This window comes from Polypterus senegalus, chromosome 8 (assembly GCF_016835505.1).
Source record: "Polypterus senegalus isolate Bchr_013 chromosome 8, ASM1683550v1, whole genome shotgun sequence".
Lineage (NCBI taxonomy): Eukaryota > Metazoa > Chordata > Cladistia > Polypteriformes > Polypteridae > Polypterus > Polypterus senegalus.
The window spans coordinates 168,005,449-168,030,511 of record NC_053161.1 but is presented as its reverse complement, the minus strand read 5'-3'; the positions used below and the strand labels follow the sequence as shown (position 1 = coordinate 168,030,511).

The window sequence follows — 25,063 nt, the reverse complement described above, 5'->3', positions numbered from 1 at the left end:
CGGATACGGGGGAAACACTGCTTTTCTCTGATGGCAACGTGAATTAAATGATCTAAAGTCTCCGACTTAAAGTTTAAAGCCCAACAATATCTACATACTTCTGTCATATCACCTATGTCCGTATATTCAATCTCTTTTTGCTTTTACCTTTTCCTCAACATCGCATTGAATTTTGATTCTGTATTTGGAATTACATTCTGACAACGCAAAGTATAATCGCTCATGAGTGAACATCATTTCTTTCTCTCTACATGAACTGCGTCTGACAATAGCATTCACACAAATGAGAAATGATTGAACCATGTGCTTGGTTGTAAATGTTTTAGATGTGGGCAGGACTTTTCCAGATCTCTTTGCATAAACTCTTGTCTCACGGGGCTTGAAATTTTCTCTCACAGGATTTCACTTTCACCAAACAACCAATCTTTTAATTCTCGCAGATAGAAAAGAAACACTACTTTTCCCTGATTGGAACACAAATTAGACGATCTACAAATCTCCAACTTAAACTTTAAATCCAAACAATATATTCAATCTCTTTTCGCTGTTCTGTTATTTCAACGAGTAATAATTTCCACGTGTTTGCGCTAATGCAATCTTTACGATCATTTTTTCGAGACTTTCAAATTTCTGTACTTCCATTATCTCTGACCTGCTTTGCATGTGTATCGAACCAACGTTTTTGAATTCTTTATGACGTTCTACTTTGTCATCTACTCTTTTGTCTTTTATTTCTGGCCCCGGGCGTAGTTAAATCTCTTGGCACAAAGTCTTGTCTCGCGGGATGTCAAAGTGTCTCTCTTCAAAAGATCACGTCTCGTCGCAGGAAAAAAAGTCTCGTCAACCAAGATTTTTTTATTATAATAGAGAGATTGTAAAGATTTGGTGACTAAGGCAACATATAGACACTGCTAAAACAACTGAAGTGGATTGGCAGACAGAGACAGAGAGAGACGGGGTGGTAAAGTGAGATGGATGGAGCAGGTCAAGGGGGCGCTTAACAGGCTGCAGTTAACAGGGACCGACGTGCTCCATGAGTGGTAACCGTCAACATGTGGTGAGGGGCCACTGCATTTGGGGATGGCAAGTGGGGCAACCACCCCAGGCTCCGCGCCTAAGGGGTCTCACTTTTGAGGTTGGTGTGTCCCATTTGAGTGGATTAGTCAAGTTATATTCTCCAGTATATATTTGAGATGCATCTAAGAGGAACCCTTTCAAAATCCCTCTTCAAGGTCAAATTCCCTACATGTATGTCTTTGAAACCATTCCATAGTCCGAATATTAATGCACAAAAACATGACATCAACGTGAGTTATGACTACGACATCCTGCATATCGAGACTCCGAGTATACTTGCAATCTGGGTCCTTTTCTAGAAGAGGCCCTGCTAATTTCCGCATGACACCGCATCGCATTTCGCACTGTCGTGGTATTGTCATGAATTGCACTTTTTTCATAGATTATATCGTTATATTTTGATAAAGTCCATAAAGTTCATACAGTCCACACATACCAGTAACAACGTTTGACGTAACCGGTCCCGCATTGGGTTGGTCAGCCCAAGGCCTCACACACCTCTAAGGCCGCCTCTGGACCACTGGGCTGCTAAGAAAAGTCTGACTGGGTTAGCAAAGACAGGAGTCCATGTTTATCTACTGCTTGTTGTTATTTTGGAACCAACGAATGAAAGATCAGTTGAAGAGTGCTGGCAAACTTTACTTCAGGCAGAACTTCAGTCAACTTCAAAACAAGAAAAGCGGATTCTTTCTTTAAAGTCATTTGCCTCCATCTTAGTTTTTCCAAAATAAAACTGATAACATGTATATTGTAGTGTGTATGAATATATATTTACAGTTGTGCTTATTTACAGTTGTGCTTGAAAGTTTGTGAACCCTTTAGAATTTTCTATATTTCTGCATAAATATGACCTAAAACATCATCAGATTTTCACTCAAGTCCTAAAAGTAGATAAAGAGAAACCAGTTAAACAAATGAGACAAAAATATTATACTTGGTAATTTATTTATTGAGGAAAATGATCGAATATTACATATTTGTGAGTGGCAAAAGTACGTGAACCTCTAGGATGATCAGTTAGTTTGAAGGTGAAATTCGAGTCCGGTGTTTTCAATCAATGGGATGACAATCAGGTGTGAGTGGGCACCCTGTGTTATTTAAAGAACAGGATCTATCAAAGTCTGCTCTTCACAACACGTTTGTGGAAGTGTATCATGGCACGAACAAAAGAGATTTCTGAGGACCTCACAAAAACAGTTGTTGATGCTCATCAAGCTGGAAAAGGTTACAAAACTATCTCTAAAGAGTTTGGACTCCACCAATCCACAGTCAGACAGATTGTGTACAAATGGAGGAAATTCAAGACCATTGTTACCCTCCCCAGGAGTGGTCGACCAACAAAGATCACTCCAAGAGCAAGGCACACGTGTAATAGTCGGCAAGGTCACAAAGAACCCCAGGGTAACTTCTAAGCAACTGAAGGCCTCTCTCACATTGGCTAATGTTCATGTTCATGAGTCCACCATCAGGAGAACACTGAACAACCATGGTGTGCATGGCAGGGTTGCAAGGAGAAAGCCACTGCTCTCCAAAAAAACATTACTGCTCGTCTGCAGTTTGCTAAAGATCATGTGGACAAACCAGAAGGCTATTGGAAGAATGTTTTGTGGACGGATGAGACCAAAATAGAACTTTTTGGTTTAAATGAAAAGCGTTATGTTTGGAGAAAGGAAAACACTGCATTCCAGCAGAAAAAACCGTCTCCCATCTGTGAAACATGGTGGTGGTAGTATCATGGTTTGGGTCTGTTTTGCTGCACCTGGGCCAGGACGAATTGCCTTCATTGATGAAACAATGAATTCTGAATTATAATAGAGAATTCTAAAGGAAAATGTCAGGACATCTGTCCATGAACTGAACCTCAAGAGAAGGTGGGTCATGCAGCAAGACAACGACCCTAAGCACACAAGTCGTTCTACCAAAGAATGGTTAAAGAAGAATAAAGTTAATGTTTTGGAATGGCCAAGTCAAAGTCCTGACCTTAATCCAATCGAAATGTTGTGGAAGGACCTGAAGCGAGAAGTTCATGTGAGGAAACCCACCAACATCCCAGAGTTGAAGCTGTTCTGTACGGAGGAATGGGCTAAAATTCCTCCAAGCCGGTGTGCAGGAATGATCAGAAGTTACCGGAAACGTTTAGTTGCAGTTATTACTGCAAAGGGGGGTCACACCAGATACTGAAAGCAAAGGTTCACATACCTTTGCCACTCACAAATATGTAATATTCGATCATTTTCCTCAATAAATAAATGACCAAGTATAATATTTTTGTCTCATTTCTTTAACTGGTTTCTATTTATCTACTTTTAGGACTTGTGTGAAAATCTGATGATGTTTTAGGTCATATGTATGCAGAAATATAGAGGATTCTAAAGGGTTCACAAACTTTCAAGCACAACTGTATATACATATACAAACAATAATAAAAATAATAATAGTAACAATAGAGGTTGATGGCATATTAATCTTGGAAATACAACAAAATTAGAATCTGCTAACTGCCACATGGTTCACCGAGGCTCACGTGATCGCTCTTGTCTTGGTCGACTGTCCTGTTCAATAGTCCATTGAAAGCAAGTGCAGCTCATATAGATGGAGGCACCAAAATCTTTGAAGTACTTAGGGCCTCTAAAGGTGCTAATCTGACCCTGCTCAGTATCTCCTTGATTGTATTTGTTACTGCTGAAGGTTTCCGACTTCATCATATGTGAACACTTCAGAAAGACTGCAAGCATTTGCCATTTCACTGTCTGTGTATTTAAATTCTCCCTTACTGTTCTTAATACTCTTAGTCTTCTCTTTGACTGTCCTTTAACTTCTAAAATATTACAAGAATCTCTGTAGGTCATCTTTTTCTGTAATATTGCTCTCCATTTGTCTTCTACCTTTCACAGTATCCTTTTTAACCATTGCTCTAATAAGCCCTACAGGTAGTGCTGAACTTATTACTCTTCTAAATCTTCTGCAACTCTATTTTCCCTTTGCACATTTGTTTCAGCTTCTTATTTATCCACTGTGACATTTTCTTCATGACTTTTTCTAAATTTTCTGATTCACTCTTCTCGTGGATCTCCTTAACTGTCTCCATATTTAACAGTTCATCCCAGTTCATCTTTAGGCTTAGCTGCATCTGCTCAAATCTCAGTAGTTTTAGGTTTTGTATTACATTCTGGTCACCAGACCTCAATGGCTCTGTCACCTCTACCCCCTCAAGTCTAGCCTAAATTTTACAGAACTATAAATCTGGACAGTGGCCATCTTGGTGGTGCTTTAAAATAAAGTTAGTGATTACAATCAAAAACCTCTGTTCTTGTGCTCTATTTGTAAGGCTAGCCCCCTTAACGCTTAGGAAATTCAAATCTCACAGGACTAGAATATCCTCATCTAAACAAACTTTTTTTTTTTAAACTAAAACTATGGTTAACACCATTCTACCTCATCGACTGAGTGGAAATCTCAAGGTTTTGAATCTTGATGCCCTCACTATCTCCTGGACCAACAGACAGCAGTTTGTGAGGCTGAGGGACTATGTGTCTCAGAAATGGTGGTGTGCAATACTGGAACACCTCAGGGGACTGTCCTGTCTGCCTTACTGCCTACCCCTCTACACGGCAGCTTTCCTGCACAATACCAGCGCTTGCCATCTCCAGAAATTTTCAGAGGACTCCTCCATCATAGGCTACATTAATAATGGGGACAAGTCAGAGTACTGGTGCAGCGTGAAGGACTTCATCTTGTGGTGTAGGGTGAAAACGTACAACACAACATCAGCAAGACAAAAGAGCTAGTGGTGGACATCTGGGGTCCCTCTGATACCACGGGGAGAAATTGGAAGTGGTGATGCAGAGCTACAAGTACCTGTGGGTTCACATGAACAACAAAATGGACTGGTCTGACAACACAGTGGTGCTGGACAAGAAGGACCAGAGCAGACTGTGCGTCCTAAAGAGAGTCAGGTCTTTTGATGTGTGCGGCAAGCAGCTGGAAATGTTCTACCAGTCCAAGGTGGCGAGTGTGAGGTTCTACACTGCAGTCTCCTGGAGAAGCAACCTGAGCTCAAAAGATGCACAAAGACTGAACAAACCTATCAGGAAAGCCTGCAGCATCACAGGGCCCTGGAGATGCTGGAAGATATTATGGAAAGGACAATGATGGCAAAATTGGATGCCATCATGAAACGTCCCCTCCATCCCATTCAGGAGGCACTCTCTTGGAGCACATTCACCTACGGTGTGCTAAGAAGTGCCTCTGGGGGTCTTTTCTGCCCACTGCTATCAGGCAATTCATTGCTTCCTCCCGGGGCAGTCATTAAGTTCATTTTGAAACATCTGCACAATATACATGTATTTGTTTATTTTTACTTACATCTCGCTTGATTGACTGATTGATTGGCTGTATCATCTGTCCTGTGTGTCTGTATCTTTGTTTTAATGTTTCTGAATGTCCCCACAGGATTAATAAAGTTGATCTAACCTAATGATCTAATCAAATGGGTTGGGTTGGTGCATAGCACGCTCTTAACATGAGGCTTCCATCACTGATGCCTTCTAGTTGAATCTGAACTTCTTCACTAAGATGTCACTCATCATTTACGGCGACCTCACCTCTTCTGCTTTGCATGTCTGTCTTATAAAAGTGCATCTGTCTATCTTCAAGTCATTCCCCATCTCTGGTGTATACCCAGGTTTCCATTACTGCTATTATATCATAATTATGTGCAGCTACATATAAACACAACTCACTTTATTTCTAATACTACTCCCATTATGGCAGCCAATGATTTTTTTGATCATATATTACTTACTTTGTCTTTTTAAAAGTATCTATCTACTGTGGTCTATGGCCGGCTTGTCATCCCAGCCAATACCCCCAGGCCGCCAGATGGAGCCCTCCCTGCAGCATGGAGGTGCCCCAAAGACCAGCAGGGAATCATGGACAATGGAGTTTTCATCCACCGCCCTGCTGGATACCACAGGGGCCGCTAGATGGAGCTACAGGGAGGAGCAAAGAATATTATTTGCACTACGCCCCGGAAGTACGTCCGAGTCACATGGACAAGGGCAATGACATGCTTCCGGGGTGAAGAAGAAGAGTTTTGATCTGACCCGGAAGTGCTAAGAAGTCACATGGACTGAGGGTTCAGAAGCACTTCTGGGTCACGGACTATAAAAGGACCTTGGCAGCTCCGAGACGACGAGCTGAGCTGGGTGGAAGGGTGGCAACGCGTCTGGGAGTGGAGGATTGGATTATTGTAGTGTAGTGTAGTGTAGTGTAGAGGAGGATGCTTTGTGCACTGTTGTGTAAACATAAAGTCAATATTTGGGCTTTTATCTGGTGTCTGGCGATTTGGACAAGGGTTCAAGGGAGCGATAGCACCCCCTATCTGTCACACTATATACATACATATATATATATGGTTAAATAGTTTACTGTCAAATAATGCAAAGAGTACGCAACACATGTGTTTCGCCCTAATTCTGGGCTCATCAGGCGTACACACTCACTGCACCCCCTCTCAGGAATCGAACCTTGGATGTCAGTGTCAGAGGCGACGCCTCTTTACGTTGCGCCAAAGCGCGTGGTTCGTTTATGTGACAGCATGTAGATTGGGGTAATTATTTGACAGTAAACTATTCAGCCATTCTATGATCTGCTTCTCGCAACTGAAAGAGGGCACTGTGGCGGACGTTTGCCGACTTGCCTACCAACCACAAGCGTTACCCGGTAGGTAACCACCCGTACAATCAGATTGTGATTCAGACTACGAATGCCATGAATGTAATTACCCCGATCTACATGCTGTCAAATAAACGAACTACACGCCGTGGCGCAACGTAAAGAGGCTGACGTCTGAGGTTCGATCCCCAAGAGGCGGTGCAGTGAGTGAGTGTGTACGCCTGATGAGCCCAGAATTAGGGCAAAACACGTGTTGTATTCATACTTCATGTACGGTTCTAAGCCTGGCTTGGGGAGAATCCTCGACTAACCTCCTCATATACATCTCCAATACCCTGGTGCCCCTCCTGTTCAAATGTAGCCTGTCATGGCAGGAGAGATCATATCTGTTCCAGAAGGAGCCTGAATGTCCCATAATTCTATGCCTCACTGTCACAAACCAAAATTTGTGTATAAAGCCTTCTAATCTCCTCCATTTTACCCAATACTAGCATGTGGCAGAGGCATAACTGTGAAGACCACCTTACCAATTCTGCTCCTCACCGTGATCCCTAATTTTTTAAGTTTGTATTGAAGAGCTGACAGCCTGCACTTTATGTACTATTTCATTTGTTCCAACAATTATAAGGACAACTGGAAGAATAAGACGCATCACGGGGTTTTCCCACAGGAGCTTCCAAGGCCTTCACGTTTGCAGCTAAAGTAGAACTGAGCAGATCTTCTACAGCACCAGCTGATTACTGATGTGTCAGCCTGGAGGAGCAATGCACATGATATGGCAGTGCCAGTGTGAAATTCATTGATTCCTTACATTGCTCACGTACAGACTGTGTGTGGTACGACAGCTGCAATTCCTCAGTAAGGAAAGCAAAGAACAATTGGTCGTACCCTGCCCACTCTGGAACAAATCTACAAAAATGCCACAAAAAAGCAATAGATATTTCACAGGATTCATCACATCCCGGTCATTGCCTCTTCCAGCTTTTGCCATCGGGTAAGAGATACAGAGCAATGAAAAAAAGGACAAACGCCTTAAAAACAGCTTTTATCCAAAAGCAATCATGGCCCTGAACTCCAATAAAGCTGCTCCATATCATTCTCTCAATGTGTAATATGGACCTTAAGTCAACCAGTGCAATTTGTATATATGACAAGTGTAATTTGTATACTGTATGTTTGTAATGTACTTTTGTTACGATTCCTTTTGTTGTTTTTTTAATTCTTATGCCTCACACTGAGTCGACAGCACCTTCAATTTCGTTGTTCCTTTGTAAAAGTGACAATGACAATAAAGATCTATCTATCGATATGGATACACTTATGAAGTTTACTTGTTGACTCAATAAAAACACTTTAAACTATATAATGAATTACGTTACTCACCATGATTTATATGTACAGTGGTGTGAAAAACTATTTGCCCCCTTCCTGATTTCTTATTCTTTTGCATGTTTGTCACACAAAATGTTTCTGATCATCAAACACATTTAACCATCAGTCAAATATAACACAAGTAAACACAAAATGCTGTTTTTAAATGATGGTTTTATTATTTAGGAGAAAAAAATCCAAACCTACATGGCCCTGTGTGAAAAAGTAATTGCCCCTTGTTAAAAATAACCTAACTGTGGTGTATCACACCTGAGTTCAATTTCCGTAGCCACCCCCAGGCCTGATTACTGCCACACCTGTTTCAATCAAGAAATCACTTCAATAGGAGCTGCCTGACACAGAGAAGTAGACCAAATGCACCTCAAAAGCTAGACATCATGCCAAGATCCAAAGAAATTCAGGAACAAATGAGAACAGAAGTAATTGAGATCTATCAGTCTGGTAAAGGTTATAAAGCCATTTCTAAAGCTTTGGGACTCCAGCAAACCACAGTGAGAGCCATTATCCACAAATGGCAAAAACATGGAACAGTGGTGAACCTTCCCAGGAGTAGCCAACCGACCAAAATTACCCCAAGTGTGCAGAGACGACTCATCCGAGAGGTCACAAAGACCCCAGGACAACGTCTAAAGAACTGCAGGCCTCACTTGCCTCAATTAAGGTCAGTGTTCACGACTCCACCATAAGAAAGAGACTGGGCAAAACGGCCTGCATGGCAGATTTCCAAGACGCGAAACCACTGTTAAGCAAAAGAACATTAGGGCTCGTCTCAATTTTGCTAAGAAACATCTCAATGATTGCCAAGACTTTTGGGAAAATACCTTGTGGACTGATGAGACAAAAGTTGAACTTTTTGGAAGGCAAATGTCCGTTACATCTGGCATAAAAGGAACACAGCATTTCAGAAAAAGAACATCATACCAACAGTAAAATATGGTGGTGGTAGTGTGATGGTCTGGGGTTGTTTTGCTGCTTCAGGACCTGGAAGGCTTGCTGTGATAGATGGAACCATGAATTCTACTGTCTACCAAAAAATCCTGAAGGAGAATGTCCGGCCAACTGTTCGTCAACTCAAGCTGCAGCGATCTTGGGTGCTGCAACAGGACAATGACCCAAAACACACCAGCAAATCCACCTCTGAATGGCTGAAGAAAAACAAAATGAAGACTTTGGAGTGGCCTAGTCAAAGTCCTGACCTGAATCCAATTGAGATGCTATGGCATGACCTTAAAAAGGCGGTTCATGCTAGAAAACCCTCAAATAAAGCTGAATTACAACAATTCTGCAAAGATGAGTGGGCCAAAATTCCTCCAGAGCGCTGTAAAAGACTCATTGCAAGTTATCACAAATGCTTGATTGCAGTTATTGCTGCTAAGGGTGGCCCAACCAGTTAGTAGGTTCAGGGGCAATTACTTTTTCACACAGGGCCATGTAGGTTTGGATTTTTTTCTCCCTAAATAATAAAACCATCATTTAAAAACTGCATTTTGTGTTTACTTGTGTTATATTTGACTAATGGTTAAATGTGTTTGATGATCAGAAACATTTTGTGTGACAAACATGCAAAAGAATAAGAAATCAGGAAGGGGGCAAATAGTTTTTCACACCACTGTAGTACTAGGGTGCAGTACCGTGTTAGCCATTAAGAATGTAGTGAGAAGTCAAAGCTTGCATATTGTAATCTTTTTAGTTAGCCAGTAAAAGGGTCATTTTGCTTGACTTCTCACCATGACCAAGCTGCAGGGAAATTATCTTTTCAATAAAAAAAAACAACAACAATAAATCACAATATCAAATCTCATTAGATAGACCATCACAATACTTACTGAACCAGTAGGCAAAAATCACTGTAATATCGAACTGAGAAGCCTCTGCAGATTTCTAGCCCTATCCAGTAGGCTGATTTGTGATTCCGGGTCTCTTCTCTCTTCTCATCGATGCCTGCCCATGTATATCCGTCGAGTCCACAAGTTCTTCTTTAATTTCCCGAATGAGTTTGTCCTCTCATGATTTTGTCATTTCTTCTAGTGAGATGTTCTCTTATGCTGGTTTACTTTTTTTCTGTCTGTGTAACTAACTACATGTTCTTCACATTGATTTTTTTTTTCTAATTCTCACTGCCCCTCTTCTTTATCCATTTGGGGTGATCTTCTCTTGTGACTTCTTTGCAATTTCTTTAAAGTGCAAACTTTTGCTGTCACATTCAGTCTGCTGTTAATCCATCCCTTCCTCGATTAACTCCTCCTGCTTGCTTTAGTGTTAACAATTCACTGTTTGAGAATCGCTTACTTGTGAGGAAATTCCACTTCCTCCACTTTCTCTAGTTCAGCGGTTCACAAACTCGGCCCTGGGGACCCCCTGTGGCTGCAGGTTTTTGTTCCAACCAGCGTCTGCTTTTCATTGGACTCTCAGCCTAATTAAGTGAGTCATTATTTCCCAGTTTCTGTGTTTTAGAGTCAATGTAGAAATAAATAATTAAAGTTGGTAGATGTTAATTAAAATATAATAAGCAGTCTGCGTTGGGCTGGCATGGGCCCTGCCCAAGTTTGCTCCTGCCTTGTGCCCTGTGTTGGCTGGGATTGGCTCCAGCAGACCCCGTGACCCTGTGTTAGGATATAGCGGGTTGGAAAATAACTAAGTGACTGACTAAGAAGCAGTTATATGGGGAATACGTAAGTCATTAACAGTATTTTCAACACAATTTTCAATGTGCTTTTCCAGGTGTTCAGGTTATTTAATCCATTATTCATTAATTAGTAAGTCTGACACCGGAGTCGTTGCTGCTTTCATCATCCTGGGTGTCTGCTGTGCTGGTTGTTAATTGTCACTATTAGGGTTAAATGAAGGGAACAAACTACACAGGAAAAGGGAAAATAATAAGAAAACAACAAAAGAAAGTTAAGCATTTATAGGTTTAGAAAGACAGAAATATTTCTAAACGTATTATAAATGTGTTTTTTCTGAATGCAGAATAAGAGAAGAGTAAAAAAAGACCAGCTAATTAAATGAAATCAGTTGTTATCAATTATCATCACCGATTGTGAATCTCGTTGGGACAAAAACCTGCAGCCACAGTGGGTCCCCAGGACTGATTTTGGGGACCACTGCGCTAGTTGTGGGTGTTAATTTCAGATTTTCTGATATGTAAATACTTTCAATGCAATTCTCTGCTGATAATATTATTTTATTTAAATGCTGGCTTTCATTCCCATATTTCTTTTTTCACTGTTAATTTGAAGTATTCAACTTTCTCTAGACTAGTTTGTTTTCTTTTTTAATTATTCCAGTTTTTCTTCTTCTTTTGGCCGCTTCCATTAGGGGTCGTCACAGCAGATCATCTTCTTCCATATCTTTCTGTCCTCTGCATCTTGTTCTGTCACACCCATCACCTGCATGTCCTCTCTCACCACATCCATAAACCTTCCCATAGGCCTTCCTCTTTTCCTCTTCCCTGGCAGCTCTATTCTTAGCATCCTTCTCCCAATATACCCCTCATCTCTCCTCTGCACATGTCCAAACCAGCGCAATCTTGCCTCTCTGACTTTGTCTCCCAACTGTCCCACTTGAGCTGACTCTCTAATGTACTCGTTCCTAATCTTGTCCATCCTCGTCACACCCAATGCAAATCTTAGCATCTTTAATTCTGCCACCTCCAGCTCTGTCTCCTGCTTTCTGGTCAGTGCCACCGTCTCCAACCCATATAACATAGCTGGTCTCACTACCGTCCTGTAGACCTTCCCTTTCACTCTTGCTGATATCCATCTGTCTCAAATCACTCATGACACACTTTTCCACTCTGCCTGTACTGTTTCACTTCTCTTCCACAATCCCCATTCCTCTGTACTGTTGATCCCAAATATTTAAGCTCATCCACCTTCGCCAACTCTGCTCTTTTCATCCTCACCATTCCACTGACCTCCCTCTCATTTAGACACATTTTCTGTCTTGTTCCTACTGACCTTCATTCCTTTCCTCTCTAGAGCATATCTCCACCTCTCCAGGGTCTCCTCAACCTGCTCTCTACTATCACTACAGATCACAATGTCTTCAACAAACATCATAGTCCACAGGGACTCCTGTCTAATCTCATCTGTCCGCCTGTCCATCACCATTACAAATAAGAAAGGGCTCAGAGCCAATCCCTGATGTAATCTAACCTCCAACTTGAATGAATCCATCACTCCCACCCCAGACCTTATCACCGTCACACTTCCCTCGTACATATCCTGTACAACTCTTACGTACTTCTCTGCCACTCCCGACTTTCTCATACAATACCACAACTCCTCTTGAGGCACCCTGTCATATGCTTTCTCCAGGTCCACAAAGACGTAATGCAACTCCTTCTGGCCTTCTCTAAACTTCTCCATCAACATTCTCAGAGCAAGCATTGCATCTGTGGTGCTCTTTCTTGGCATGAAACCATACTGCTGCTTACTAATCATCACCTCACTTCTTAACCTAACTTCCACTACTCTTTCCCATAACGTCATGCTCTGGCTCATCAATTTTATCCCACTGTAGTTATTACAGTCCTGCACATCCCCCTTATTCTTAAATATCGGCGCCAGTACACTTCTTCTCCACTCGTCAGGCATCCTCTCACTTTCCAAGATTCCATTAAACAATTTGGTTAAAAACTCCACCGCCATCTCTCCTAAACACCTCCATGCTTCCACCGGTATGTCATTTGGACCAACGGCCTTTCCATTTTTCATCCTCTTCAATGCTGTCCTTACTTCCTCCTCGCTAATCCGTTGCACTTCCTGATTCACTATCTCCACATCATCCAACCTCTTCTCTCTCTCTAGTTCTCTTCATTCATCAGCCTCTCAAAGTACTCTTTCCATCTGCTCAACACACTCTCCTCGCTTGTGAGTACGTTTCCATCTTTATACTTTATCACCCTAACCTGAGCTGCTTTCCCAGCTCAGTCCCTCTGTCTAGCCCATCGGTACAGGTCCTTTTCTCCCTCCTTAGTGTCCAACCTCTCATACAACTTATCATATGCCTTTTCTTTAGCCATCAGTTCCACTCTCTTTACTTTCCTCCTCTCCTCCTGCCTCCAGACACATCTCCCCGCATTTCTTCTTCTTCGGCCAACAGTAGCCCAATTTCTGCCAGCACCCTGTTGGCTAATAGTACTGGTGGCGGTTGTTGTTAACCCGGGGCTCGACCAATCCGGTATGAAAATTTGTATTGTTGTCCGCATATTGATTAGGCAAAATTTCACACCGGATGCCCTTGCTGATGTAACCCTTCCCATTTATCGGGGCTTGGGACCAGCACCAAGAAACACACTGGTTTGTGCATCCCCTGTGGCCGGTTAAGTATCCTAAATATGCATCAGTTATCTAATTTGGAAATCAATATTACACTTCTGTAAGTGGTAGCTTGCCTCGGTACAGTAGGCTGGTGCACGAAATGTGGGTGAAATAAAGTCCGAAAGGCAGTAGATATGATCAGATGTCTGGCCACAGGAGATGCCGCTATCAACTCCACAGTTGCCCAACTTTACTGCTGTAAACACCCCCTTCGAGGTGGTACAAAAGTAAAAATTACTTCAAACGCAGTCTGAACTCAGAAAGGACTTTAATTCCTGTTGCTGTGGTCTGTAAACAAAGTTAAATACATACGCTAAGTCACAATGTTACAAACAAGTACACATTTTAACTATTCTGTGCATCTTAAGTTTAACAAACATTGGAACCACTTTAAATTAATTTATCTAGAATAAACTTAATTTTCTGCAAGAATGCACAGCATTAATGGCTCAGGTGATATGGGAAAAGGAAAATCTGATCTCACAACGTGCAGTATGCAAACAAGGGAATGGAAAAATAATGAAGCATGAACTTTCACCTGGAAGTATGTAAGAAGAAGTTCAATGAGTGGTTTCTAATGTTCTGCATTTAGAGGTCGCCATTTAATCTGGCAAAGGACTTTCTACACTGAGGTTTTGCACAAGCTGTCCCAGGATACATTTCAGCTGAAAACTCATGGCCAGTTCTGTAAAACTAGCATCACATGGTCTCCTCTTTAACACTTGAGTGTCAAGTCCCTATATTTTCTTACTCACGGTATGATCGTGGGGTCTGGCCTGTTCCACTGTGGTGAGGCCACTTGTCCATTAATTTGTGGCTCTGAAGTGGACTCCTTTGTGATAAGCACTTGCCACATCCAGAAAAGCAAAATGGCTTTCCTCAAGTATGAATTTTTCGGTGGGTCGAAAGATTGCTCACTCGCGAAAAGCACTTGCCGCATTCAGAACAACGATAAGGCTTCTCTCCTGTGTGAATTCTTTGGTGGATCTGAAGACTGTTTTTGTACAAAAACTGCTTGCCACATTCAGAACAGCAATAAGGCTTCTCTCCCGTGTGAATTCCTTGGTGTCTGTGAAGTAAACTCCTTTTTAAAAAGTGCTTGCCACATTCAGAACAGCAATAAGGCTTTTCGCCTGTGTGAATACTTTGGTGGCTCTGAAGATGGCTCTGTCGCAAAAACTGCACGCCACATTCAGAACAGCAATGAGGCTTTTCTACTGTGTGAATTCTTTGGTGGCTCTGAAGATTGCTCTTTCGCAGAAAACGTTTGCCACATGCAGAACAGCAATAAGGCTTTTCCCCTGTATGAATTCTTTGGTGGCTCTGAAGATTGGTCTTTTGCAAAAACTGCTTGCCACATTGAGAACAGTAATAAGGCTTCTCTCCTGTGTGAATTCTTTTGTGTATGCGAAGATATCCTCTGGATGTAAATTGTTTGCCACACTCAGAACAGCACTGATGTTTGTCACCTGTATGAAGTTTTAAAGAAAAAAACATTAAAGCTTATTCTCAATCCACTTCTCTGTTATTCCCATTATGCCACAACATTAAAAACTTCCGGTTGAACAAACGCTGGTGGGACTGGTTGCCGCTGTTTGCCGGTAACTTTTACCTTTTTTTTTTGATTAGTTTATGACCTAATAGAGTGAGCAACTGTTTTCATTTGGCAGACTTATTCTTTGACTATTCTTTTTCAGTTATTTATAGCTAGACTGATGGTTTCTAGCTCACCTGGTGATTTTGTGGCTGTGCATGAACTAGTTTCAGCCTAACCCTGTTTTGAGACTTACCTGGTTCTGTTCTCTGGATGTCTGAGTTGTCCATGTCCTCGCCTACAATGTGGACTGATAGAATATTTAATTTGGTTTGTGTTTGTTTGGTCCCTCCTGTTGCTCGCTATCCAACCTGCAACAGGCCTGCTTCAGTACTCAGCTGCTGAGCTCCTCCAACTGCACTTCCACCTGTCTGAGCTTCCATTGACAGCACTGTATCTCTACCCTGACATCATATGCCTACCCTGTCGTAGAAGCATCCACTGTGGGTCCCGCCGGAGATTCCAGGCTGACACCTCAAAAATAATAAACTCCATCTGGTCCAATGCTTGACGTCCTCCACGTAACATAGGCAGGGTTGCTGACCACAGTATGTTAGCCGGCCTAGCTCGGTCGGCTAACACCGTTGCCAGATACAATAACACCATTGTCAACTTTGGCTTGTTGAACATCCGCTGACTTACGAAAAAGGGGCATCTCATCCAGGATCTCCTCACTGATCGTAAGTTTGACTTTTTCTGTCTAACCAAGACATGGCAACAACCTCTAACCCTAACCCTACCCCACCCTCTCTATATATGAAATCCAACGTCTGTCTCTCTCTATGTCTGTTCACTTTTCACGAGAGAATTACTTAACGGATTTAGATTGGGTTTTTTTCAATAATTTGCTTGAACATTCCGGTTGATGTTGTGACCTCGCTCATCGAGCTAAGTGTCATAGGTCGCTTGCGGTAACGATTTATTTGTGCACATCCGAGAGAGATGCAGCGGGCCAAGGAATGGGGATAAGCCTTCCTCACTCACTCAAGTGCCATCCTTGGGGTGTATCTTACATTCGCTTACCTAATGAACGAGAGAACTACTTAAGGGATTTAGATAGGGATTTTTTTCTAGAATTTGCGACTTCTCTCATCACGCTAAGAATCATAGTTTGCTTGCAGGAGCGATATATTTGCGCTAATCCGAGACAGAGGCTGTGTGCAGCACTTTTTGTACTTATTTGTAATTTCAAAGTTTTTAATGTTATATTGTAACTTTACATTGCGTTTTGTTGCATATGACTTGGGATCTGATTCAAATATGTAAAAGTTAAATGTTATTATTTATTAAGTTTTCCCTGCAGACAAGTCAAATTCTGCCAATGTATAAAAGGTACACAAACTCAGAAATGTGTAGCGCTAATGGATTCTTAAAATATAAGAATTTCTTCTTCTTCTTTCGACTGCTCCTGTTAGGTGTTGCCACAGTGGATCATCTTCTTCCATATCTTTCTGTCCTCTTTATCTTGCTCTGTCACCCCCATCACCTGCATGTCCTCTCTCACCACATCCATAAACCTTCTCTTAGGCCTTCCTCTTTTCCTATTCCCTGGAAGCTCTATCCTTAACATCCTTTTCACCAATATACCCAGCATCTCTCCTCTGCACATGTCCAAACCAACACAATCTCGCCTCTCTGACTTTGTCTCCCAACCGTCCAGCTTGAGCTGACCCTCTAATGTACTCATTTCTAATCCTGTCCATCCTCATCACACCCAATGCAAATCTTAGCATCTTTAACTCTGCTACCTTCAGCTCTGTGCCCTGCTTTCTGGTCAGAGCCACCGTCTCCAACCCATATAACATAGCTGGTCTCACTACCGTCCTGTAGATGTTCCCTTTCACTCTTGCTAATATCCATCTGTCTCAAATCACTCCTGACACTCTTCTCCACCCTGCCTGTACTGTTTCACTTCTCTTCCACAGTCCCCATTACTCTCTACTGTTGATTCCAAGTATTTAAACTCATCCACCTTCGTCAACTCTACTCTCTTCATCCTCACCATTCCGCTGACCTCCCTCTCATTCACACACATGTATTCCGTTTTGTTCCTACTAACCTTCATTCCTCTCCTGTCTCGAGCAGATCTCCACCTCTCCAGGGTCTCTTCAACTTGCTCTCTACTATCGTTACAGAACACAATGTCTTCAGCAAACATCATAGTCCACGGGGACTCCTGTCTAATCTCATCTGTCAATAATTCATTTAAAAGGGAAAAAAAATTCCACCGCAAGCGCTTTTACAGTGAAACAGCACTAATTAGAATATTGATTAAAAAACGGAACTGTGAAAATTACAATTGAAGTCATAGGTTTACATTCTGTACATTTAGGGTGAATTCTTTTAAGATCACTTTATAACCTTCCACAGATTTTATATTAACAAACCTTAAATTTGGCATGTTGTTTAAAACATCTGCTTTGTGCAGGGTAGAAGTATTTTTTTCCAACAATGTTCACAGTATTTCACTCTTTATTGATTACTAGGGGGGCAACCCCCAGTTGCAGCTAGAATATTAGTAAAATCTGTAAATGTACAAAAGAAAAATTATTATTTATTGGAGTCAAAAATTACAAAATTCTATAAATATGTAAAAGAAAAATTAATTATTATTTAACGGAGTAAAAATCATGAAATGAGAATAAAATATTTACTCTCTTACAGATTGGAGTATTCCCGTTAAACTGAGGTCCACTGTGCTCGATAAGTGTTTATAAGAGACTAAATAAATGATCCATTTGTTTTAACTGACATTCGTATAGATAAAAAAAAAACTTTTTTAAAAAAATGACTAATTTAAATAACAGGAAAAAATTACGTGAAAACTAAAGTGGTATGCAAAGGGTCATCGTAACTCGACCTTCAGCTAACTAAATCACTTAAATACAAACATTGGTGTTATGAATAGATCTTTTCTTAATAGTTTGTTCCTGTTGTGGTCTATGGCCGGCCAGTCATCCCGGCCAATACCCCCAGGCTGCCAGACGGAGTTCTCCCTGCAGCATAGAGTTAGTTAGCTAGTTGAATCTGAACTTCTTCACTAAGATGTCACTCATCATTTACGGCGACCTCACCTCTTCTGCTTTGCATGTCTGTCTTATAAAAGTGCATCTGTCTATCTTCAAGTCATTCCCCATCTCTGGTGTATACCCAGGTTTCCATTACTGCTATTATATCATAATTATGTGCAGCTACTTATAAACACAACTCACTTTATTCCTAATACTACTCCCATTATGGCAGCCAATGATTTTTTTTTTATCATATATTGCTTACTTTACTTTGTCTTTTTAAAAGTATCTATCTACCGTGGTCTATGGCCGGCTTGTCATCCCGGCCAATACCCCCAGGCCGCCAGATGGAGTTCTCCCTGCAGCATAGAGGTGCCCCAAATACCAGCAATGAATCATGGACAATGGAGTTTTCATCCTCAGCCCTGCTGGATACCACAGGGGCCACTAGATGGAGCTGCAGGGAGGAGCAAAGAATACTTGCCCTACGCCCCGGAAGTACGTCTGAGTCACATGGTCAAGAGGAATGACGTGCTTCCGGGGTGAAGAAAAAAGACTTTTTATCTGACCCGGAAGTGTTCCTAATCACATGGACAGAGGGAGCGAAACACTTCCGGGTCAAGGACTGTGGGGAAATCCTCAGACGACTAGCTGAGCTGGGTGGAAGGGTGGCAACGCGTCCGGGAGTGTGAAGGATTATTGATTATTTGTATTGGATTTATTTAATGAGTATTGTGGAGAGAAGGGTGCTTTGTGCACTGTGCAGCTCAAATAAAATAATAATTTGGACTTTTATCTGGTGTCTGACGTTTGATCTGAGGGTTCAAGAGGACGATAGTACCCTCTATCTGTCACACTGTGAAAAAAAGTTTACTTGATCAAAAATAAAAACCACAACTTTCTTGATATTTTAGTTTCATTTTGCTTGAATTCTCACTAAGTTTCACACAAAAAGCTCAAGACCACCCTTTCAGGATCATAACTCCCGACCCTAAAGCTTACACATGCTTTTATTTGTAACTTACCTTTTCTGGACTTCACTGAAGCTGATGGCTGATCTTCCCAAGTTTTAACAGATGAAACTTCTTCAGCCCTCTTTACTTCAAACTGTAATGATTCAGACTCCGCATTGCTAGAAGACTGTGGTGATGGACAGTGTCTGCTTTGAGAAGAAGCTAACTCTGTCACTGCTCCATCTTGTTCATCTTCTTTGACGCTCTCAGTCGTTTTATATTTGTGTACCTCGATGCTGACGGACTTCTCTTCAGCCTCTTCTTTAATGCCCACTGACCCCAGTTCACATTCCACAACCTTAATGCCCAGACTTGCCTGTTTAGGTTGGACACACTCCCTTTCACAGTCCTCCTCCTTTACATGTGGGGTCCGTTTCTCCATGCTATTCATGTCAGCCTCACATTCCTCTTTTTTCACATCCATCTAGGCGTTAGAGTAAATGGCAGCTCTCTCTCTTTCTGTGGAAAGAACAGGATTTGATTCTAACAAAACTGCTACATTCGGAGCTAAAGACATTTGCATTGAATTTTACAACATCCTCTCATTTAAAGTTTAAATCAAGTAAGACAATACATAGCATGTTGATAGTTCGTCACTACTGTTTATATAAAATTATAAGGTGTAAAACAAACCAAAGAGGACTGAGGGTTCAATAGACTGAAAGAAGACAACCAACTCCCACTCCACTTTTCATTACTTGGATTAAACATACGGTAATATTGGGGTCCTAGAACTGTGTTATCAGTTATGATGAGGAATTTTTAAACAAGTAAGGCATCAGGATTTTGGCATTAGTTATCCCACCGGCAGCCATGTACTGCATAATGAAGATTAATTGTAAGACGTGGTGTGTTGGCGGACACTGACAAAGCCCTTTAAAGTGGGGATTTATAAACATTGCAATAAAAGAAAAATCTGAATTTTACAGTTATCTTCCAATTGCTTTGATGAGAAGGTGTTAGCATTAAAAACATTTCAGGGATCTCATGTTTATGAGTGAATCGCGACAGAATCAGATGCAGAACAGCTTTTTTAAGGCACTTGTAGATCAAAGAGGGGCAGTGGTACATGGGGAAAAAATGTCACGAACTATATCGTGAAAGGGTCTGGCAACAAATTTTAGTAATTAAGATAACGGGATAATACTTTGAAATCATGAAAAGGCCGATTGTGGAAGTGAAGTGCAAAAACAGATCTGTAAAATGCTGCAGCCTTCCAAAGTGTGTCTGGAGTAAGTCGATGCCAAAATGAGTGCAGGTAAAACAATCAAACGTTCTCTTACAATCAAATATCACATTTTGTGTTTGAATAAAACAGTTTTAAATAAATACAAGTTATATTTGAATAGCAATAGTTGGCCAAATAGCCCAGTTGTGTGAGAACATACGTGAGAACATAAATTTGTCAAACGAGAGGGAGCATTCAGTCCATCAAGTCCATTTGTTTAGCTAATAGCCAAGATGTCCCCAATATCTCATCCAGACTCTTCTTAAAGGGTGTGAAGGTTTCTACTTCAGCTCCATGTCTCAGTAGATTGATGCTTAGAGTCCCACAACTCTTTGTGTAAAGAAGTGCTTCCTAGCTTCAATCCTAAATTTCCTCTGGTGTCTTTGAGTATGTGATCCACAGTTAAAGTTGCAAGAATCCTGCTGTATCTACTTTATCGATATCTGTGAGGATTTCAAATACCTGGATTAGCTCCCCACACAGTCTTCTCTGCTTGAGACTAATTCTCTGAGCCTGTCTGAGTAGGACATGTCTTGAAGTCCTGGGACGTATCTAATTGCTGCCCTCTTTACAGCTTCAAGAGCTGCTCTGCCTTTCCTGTAATGTTACTTTTGTTAATTAACATAACATCTTCTCCATCCCTCCTTAATCCAATTCTTTTCTAAGATGAATGGCTTCTGTCCAAAGCCACATCGTCGGTTTAGGCCACACAGTTTGAAGACTGATTGACTGACATGTATAACAGAGGCATTAGGCCTTAGCAAGGGGTTTACAAAAAAACTGCCTGGAAAGAGGTCTATTAATAAAGGACAGCAGCCGAATTGTGCAAGTCTTAATGAATAGTTGCAGAACTTACATCAGAAGCTCTAAAACAGACAATAACTTTATTGTTGTTTCCAAAACCTCGAAACAAGTTTCAAGTTTATCAGTTTCATCTTGTTGAGGTAAACATTCACAAACAAAAAAAATACAAATAATGTTTTAAATGGTACTAAGCCCCTATTAATTCCCAGCTCCAACAGTATTGTGACCTTAGTGTAGTGGAGGCCTTCAAGTGACTCAATCACCCTTACAGCACCAGTACATGGAGATCTGTGATAACCTGATTGACCAATCAGCTATGGGCAACCCTAAGGGGAGGAGGCAAATGAAGAACAACCCAATACTGACCTCTATGAGTATTCTATTTAATTTAATGAGGACCTTACCAGGTGGTTCGTTGTGTGGTGGGTGTGGCAGCAGGCTATAAGAGCACACTCCCAACCTCTGTTACCCAGAAGAGGAATACTACATAAGAGTTCCTAGTGGTATTTGGGTGTAGCTATCGCAAAATAAATTAATTATAAATAAATAAATAAATTGGGTGTGACAAGGATGGATAGGAATAGAAATGAGTACATTAGAGGGTCAGCTCAAGCTGGACAGTTGGGAGAGAAAGTCAGAGAGGCGAGATTGCATTGGTTTGGACATGTTCAGAGGAGAGCTGCCAGAGAAGAGGAAAAGAGGAAGGCCTAAGAGAAGGTTTATGGATGTGATGGCAACCCCTAACGGGAGCAGCGAAAAGAAGAAGAAGAAGAAGATATATATATAAATATAAAAGCCAAATACCACTGACTCACTCATCACGAAATCACCCAAACCATGAGGACTTGGGACTTGAAATTTGGAATGTAGGTTACCCTTGGCCCATAGGTGCTCAATAACAAATGGTTTTAAAAAATTTTGTCTGGATGTCTGTCCGCTTTTCACAAGAAAATTACTTAACGGATTTAGATCTGGTTGTTTTCTATAATTTCCTTGAACTTTCCGGTTGATTTTCTGACTTCTCTCATTGCGCTAAGTACCAGAGTTTGCTTGCGGTACCGATGTCTTTGTGCAAATACTAGAGAGTGGCCAGGGGGCGGGGCCTTCCTCATTCCCTTGCCAGCCTCTGTTTGAATTGGCCTACATCTCACCACGTGTTGGAGTGCACCTTGCCTCCACTTAGTTAGCGATACCTATTTCTTCAACAGACAATTATCATCTACAGATTGTTAAGGACTAATGTTTGATGTTTTTGAGAGAGAGATCAGAGCTCCCTGTGTTTTAGAGGGTAGCTGCTGTCTGCCAGAGATTTCATGGCCATGTGCTTTTCTCCCCACGTGGGGTATGCTTTCCCGTCACAGCTGAACACGATCAGATACAGTGCCAATGTCTATTGATTTTTAAAGTTTGTCCTGTTTCATAACTATGTGGGCGTAGCCACAAGGCGCCACTTGCGTTGTGCTGGGGGGGCTGAATGCACGCTTTGCTGCTGCCGAGCTGTGTGCTCTGCTTGTTGCGCTGCGCATGAATCAGTTTTTTTTTTAATTATAATAGAGAAATGTGTGTGTATATATATATGTAAATTTGATACTTGAGTTTGTAGAATATATTTTGTAAATTATATTGTATATTACAATACTTGCGGTGCAATCTTATTGTAGATATTTTCTTTTCAAGTGTAACTATTTATTTTTGATCTCAATGTATTTGTAACTAAGTATACAAAGTCAGTCTGAAGGGAAGAGTGCTGTGGTCATGTGATAAGCTTCATTGGTGGAGCGGAAATACACATATTGAGACCCTTAATGGACGCTCAGCTGAAGTAAGGTGTTTTCTTTTAATAAGATGGACATGAGTGCAGTATCAGAGGGACTGCAATAAGGACTACTGAAATTCTGGTCTGAAGGGGCACACGGCATGTTTTAGTTTTGTTATCCCTTTATCTGTGTAATTCATTTACTGTTTACTAGCTTAAGTTTAGTTTTTCACGGTGTTAGAAAGCGGTAAAAAACAGACAGGGCAACTAAATACTCTTCAAGCATCAGTCAGGGTGTGGTCTCATCTGTACCAGGAGAAAACTTTCAGGAGCAGCTACACTTGGGGGTGACCCACAATGCCCAGTTGGGCTCATCATGGTAAAGCTACATGTAGCAGCCACCACATGGGACTCAGCTGCAACCACACCACCATCGTCCAGTACAAAACAAACACAAACAGATGCCACTGGGATCCGAGAAGAAAACCAGAGTACCGTAAAGGGCAGGAACCAACTATGGGAAACTGCATAGATAGATAATCAACAGACCGAGGTTCAAATTCAGCCTGCTGGAATTATATAACTGTAACACTAACCACAGATCTCTATTCACTTCTCTAATACTCGTTAACAGGAATTAATGGTGTGGGCTTTAGCAACGAAAATGGGATTTTGGCGTATCTGATACCGTTTTAAAAACCAATACATCCAAATGCATGTGCTGTCTAACTTATATTAAGCAGGTTTTATTATGTCACGTTAAAAATGCACACATACTGATGTTGGTGGCCTGCATTTACCAGTTATTACCATTCAGGCACGTTAACAGAGGAATACAGCTACAGCGTTCTCCCGCTATTCAGCTATACTCGTTCTCAATCTGACTCTTCTCCACGGTCACCGACTCCTTTTTGTTCAGTTTGCTTTTCTCTTTTACGAACTAGAAGTGTAAGTCCCGACCCCCACTAATCAAGAAGAAACTAAAGCGCTGTGTGGGGGCGGAATCACAGCCTATTTGAATTCGGCGATTCGATAAGGACGCGACTGAAGGAATACACGAAAATGATCGATGAGAAGGAGGCGGCGAGTTGGAGTAGAAATGGGACTGGACAACGTGAAGTAAACCACAGATACCAGTGAACAGCAAAGGCACGCGGAACACAAGCCGATTCACTCGAGCAAAAGCCGATAGTTGGCTCACGGACACGGACACGGACACAGACGCGCTGCTCGCCTCTCATTCACGTCGCATGCGCATGCACTGATTCTGAGTGGAAAGTATGAAAACTCATACGTGCATAAGGCGGCGACCTCAAACTCGGAGGACTTACCCTTGTCCTATCGGTGATGAGTTATTTATGACACTCGTTTCTCGTTTGCAAACAACTCGATAGCAGTTTTTTTTCTATCGTGCACGGCCCAGTACAAGACGGTAGCGACAGTGACAGTGTGGCTTCACTTTTCCGGCGCCCGTGATGACGTCACGCGGCGCCTACTACGTAGATATCGACTGTTAGCAAATCAGGCTTAAGTGCGGAGTGTATAAAGACTCTCATCGCCGAAACACAGCAGCTAAGTGTTCGGGGGTTAGGGACGCCAGAATTACTGCATGCAACTTGAATCAGAACCTCGCGTGTCTCTGGTTTACGTCAAGTGCCCAGGCCCACCGACGAGAGTTTATTTAATTTCTTTTATTCCTGCACTTGTGTCTTTTTCGAATCGGCGAAGAACGCTAGGAAGCGACAATTCGACGCACACAAACGCAGCTTTGATGTTTGCCTTTCTTCATTCAATTGCGGTGCTCCGATCAAAAAGAGTTTAAGTAGTTGGTGAGCGCTCGGCTGTTGAATGAGCAGCGAGGGGTCAGTCGGGCTTTATGCTTCTGATTTATAAAAGAAAGAAACGTACTGAAGAAACTGGAGTTTGTGAGTGTGGAGAAGAGTCGATACGAGCCGAGAGCGAATACAAATATAAAGTGAGAGTAAACCACACTGCTACTCGTCTGTTAACCTTATGACTGAGGAAATGTGGCCATCATCATCATTAGTATGTGTGTATTGAGAAAGTGTGTCATCTCAAACACTGCTTAATCGAATTTAGACCTCTTGTATTTGGATTTTTTTTTTTGTTCATCATCCAATGTTTATAGAAATTGAAGAGTTAGCAGAGATTGTTATTAGTGTTACTG

The 25,063-nt window shown here is 41.6% G+C and overlaps 1 protein-coding gene across 1 annotated transcript in view; it reads right to left on the bottom strand.

The window, feature by feature from the left end:
* Positions 1-13,720: 13,720 nt before the first annotated feature.
* Positions 13,721-25,063, bottom strand: part of LOC120534687 (zinc finger protein 721-like) — a 113,603-nt gene continuing 102,260 nt past the window's right edge. The window contains exons 9-10 of the mRNA XM_039762278.1: positions 19,100-19,511; positions 13,721-14,938 (exon numbers count right to left, since the gene is read on the bottom strand). Of these exons, the coding sequence (XP_039618212.1) occupies positions 14,349-14,938; positions 19,100-19,511 (1,002 nt within the window). The 3' untranslated portion in view covers positions 13,721-14,348. The remainder of the gene's footprint in view (positions 14,939-19,099; positions 19,512-25,063) is intronic.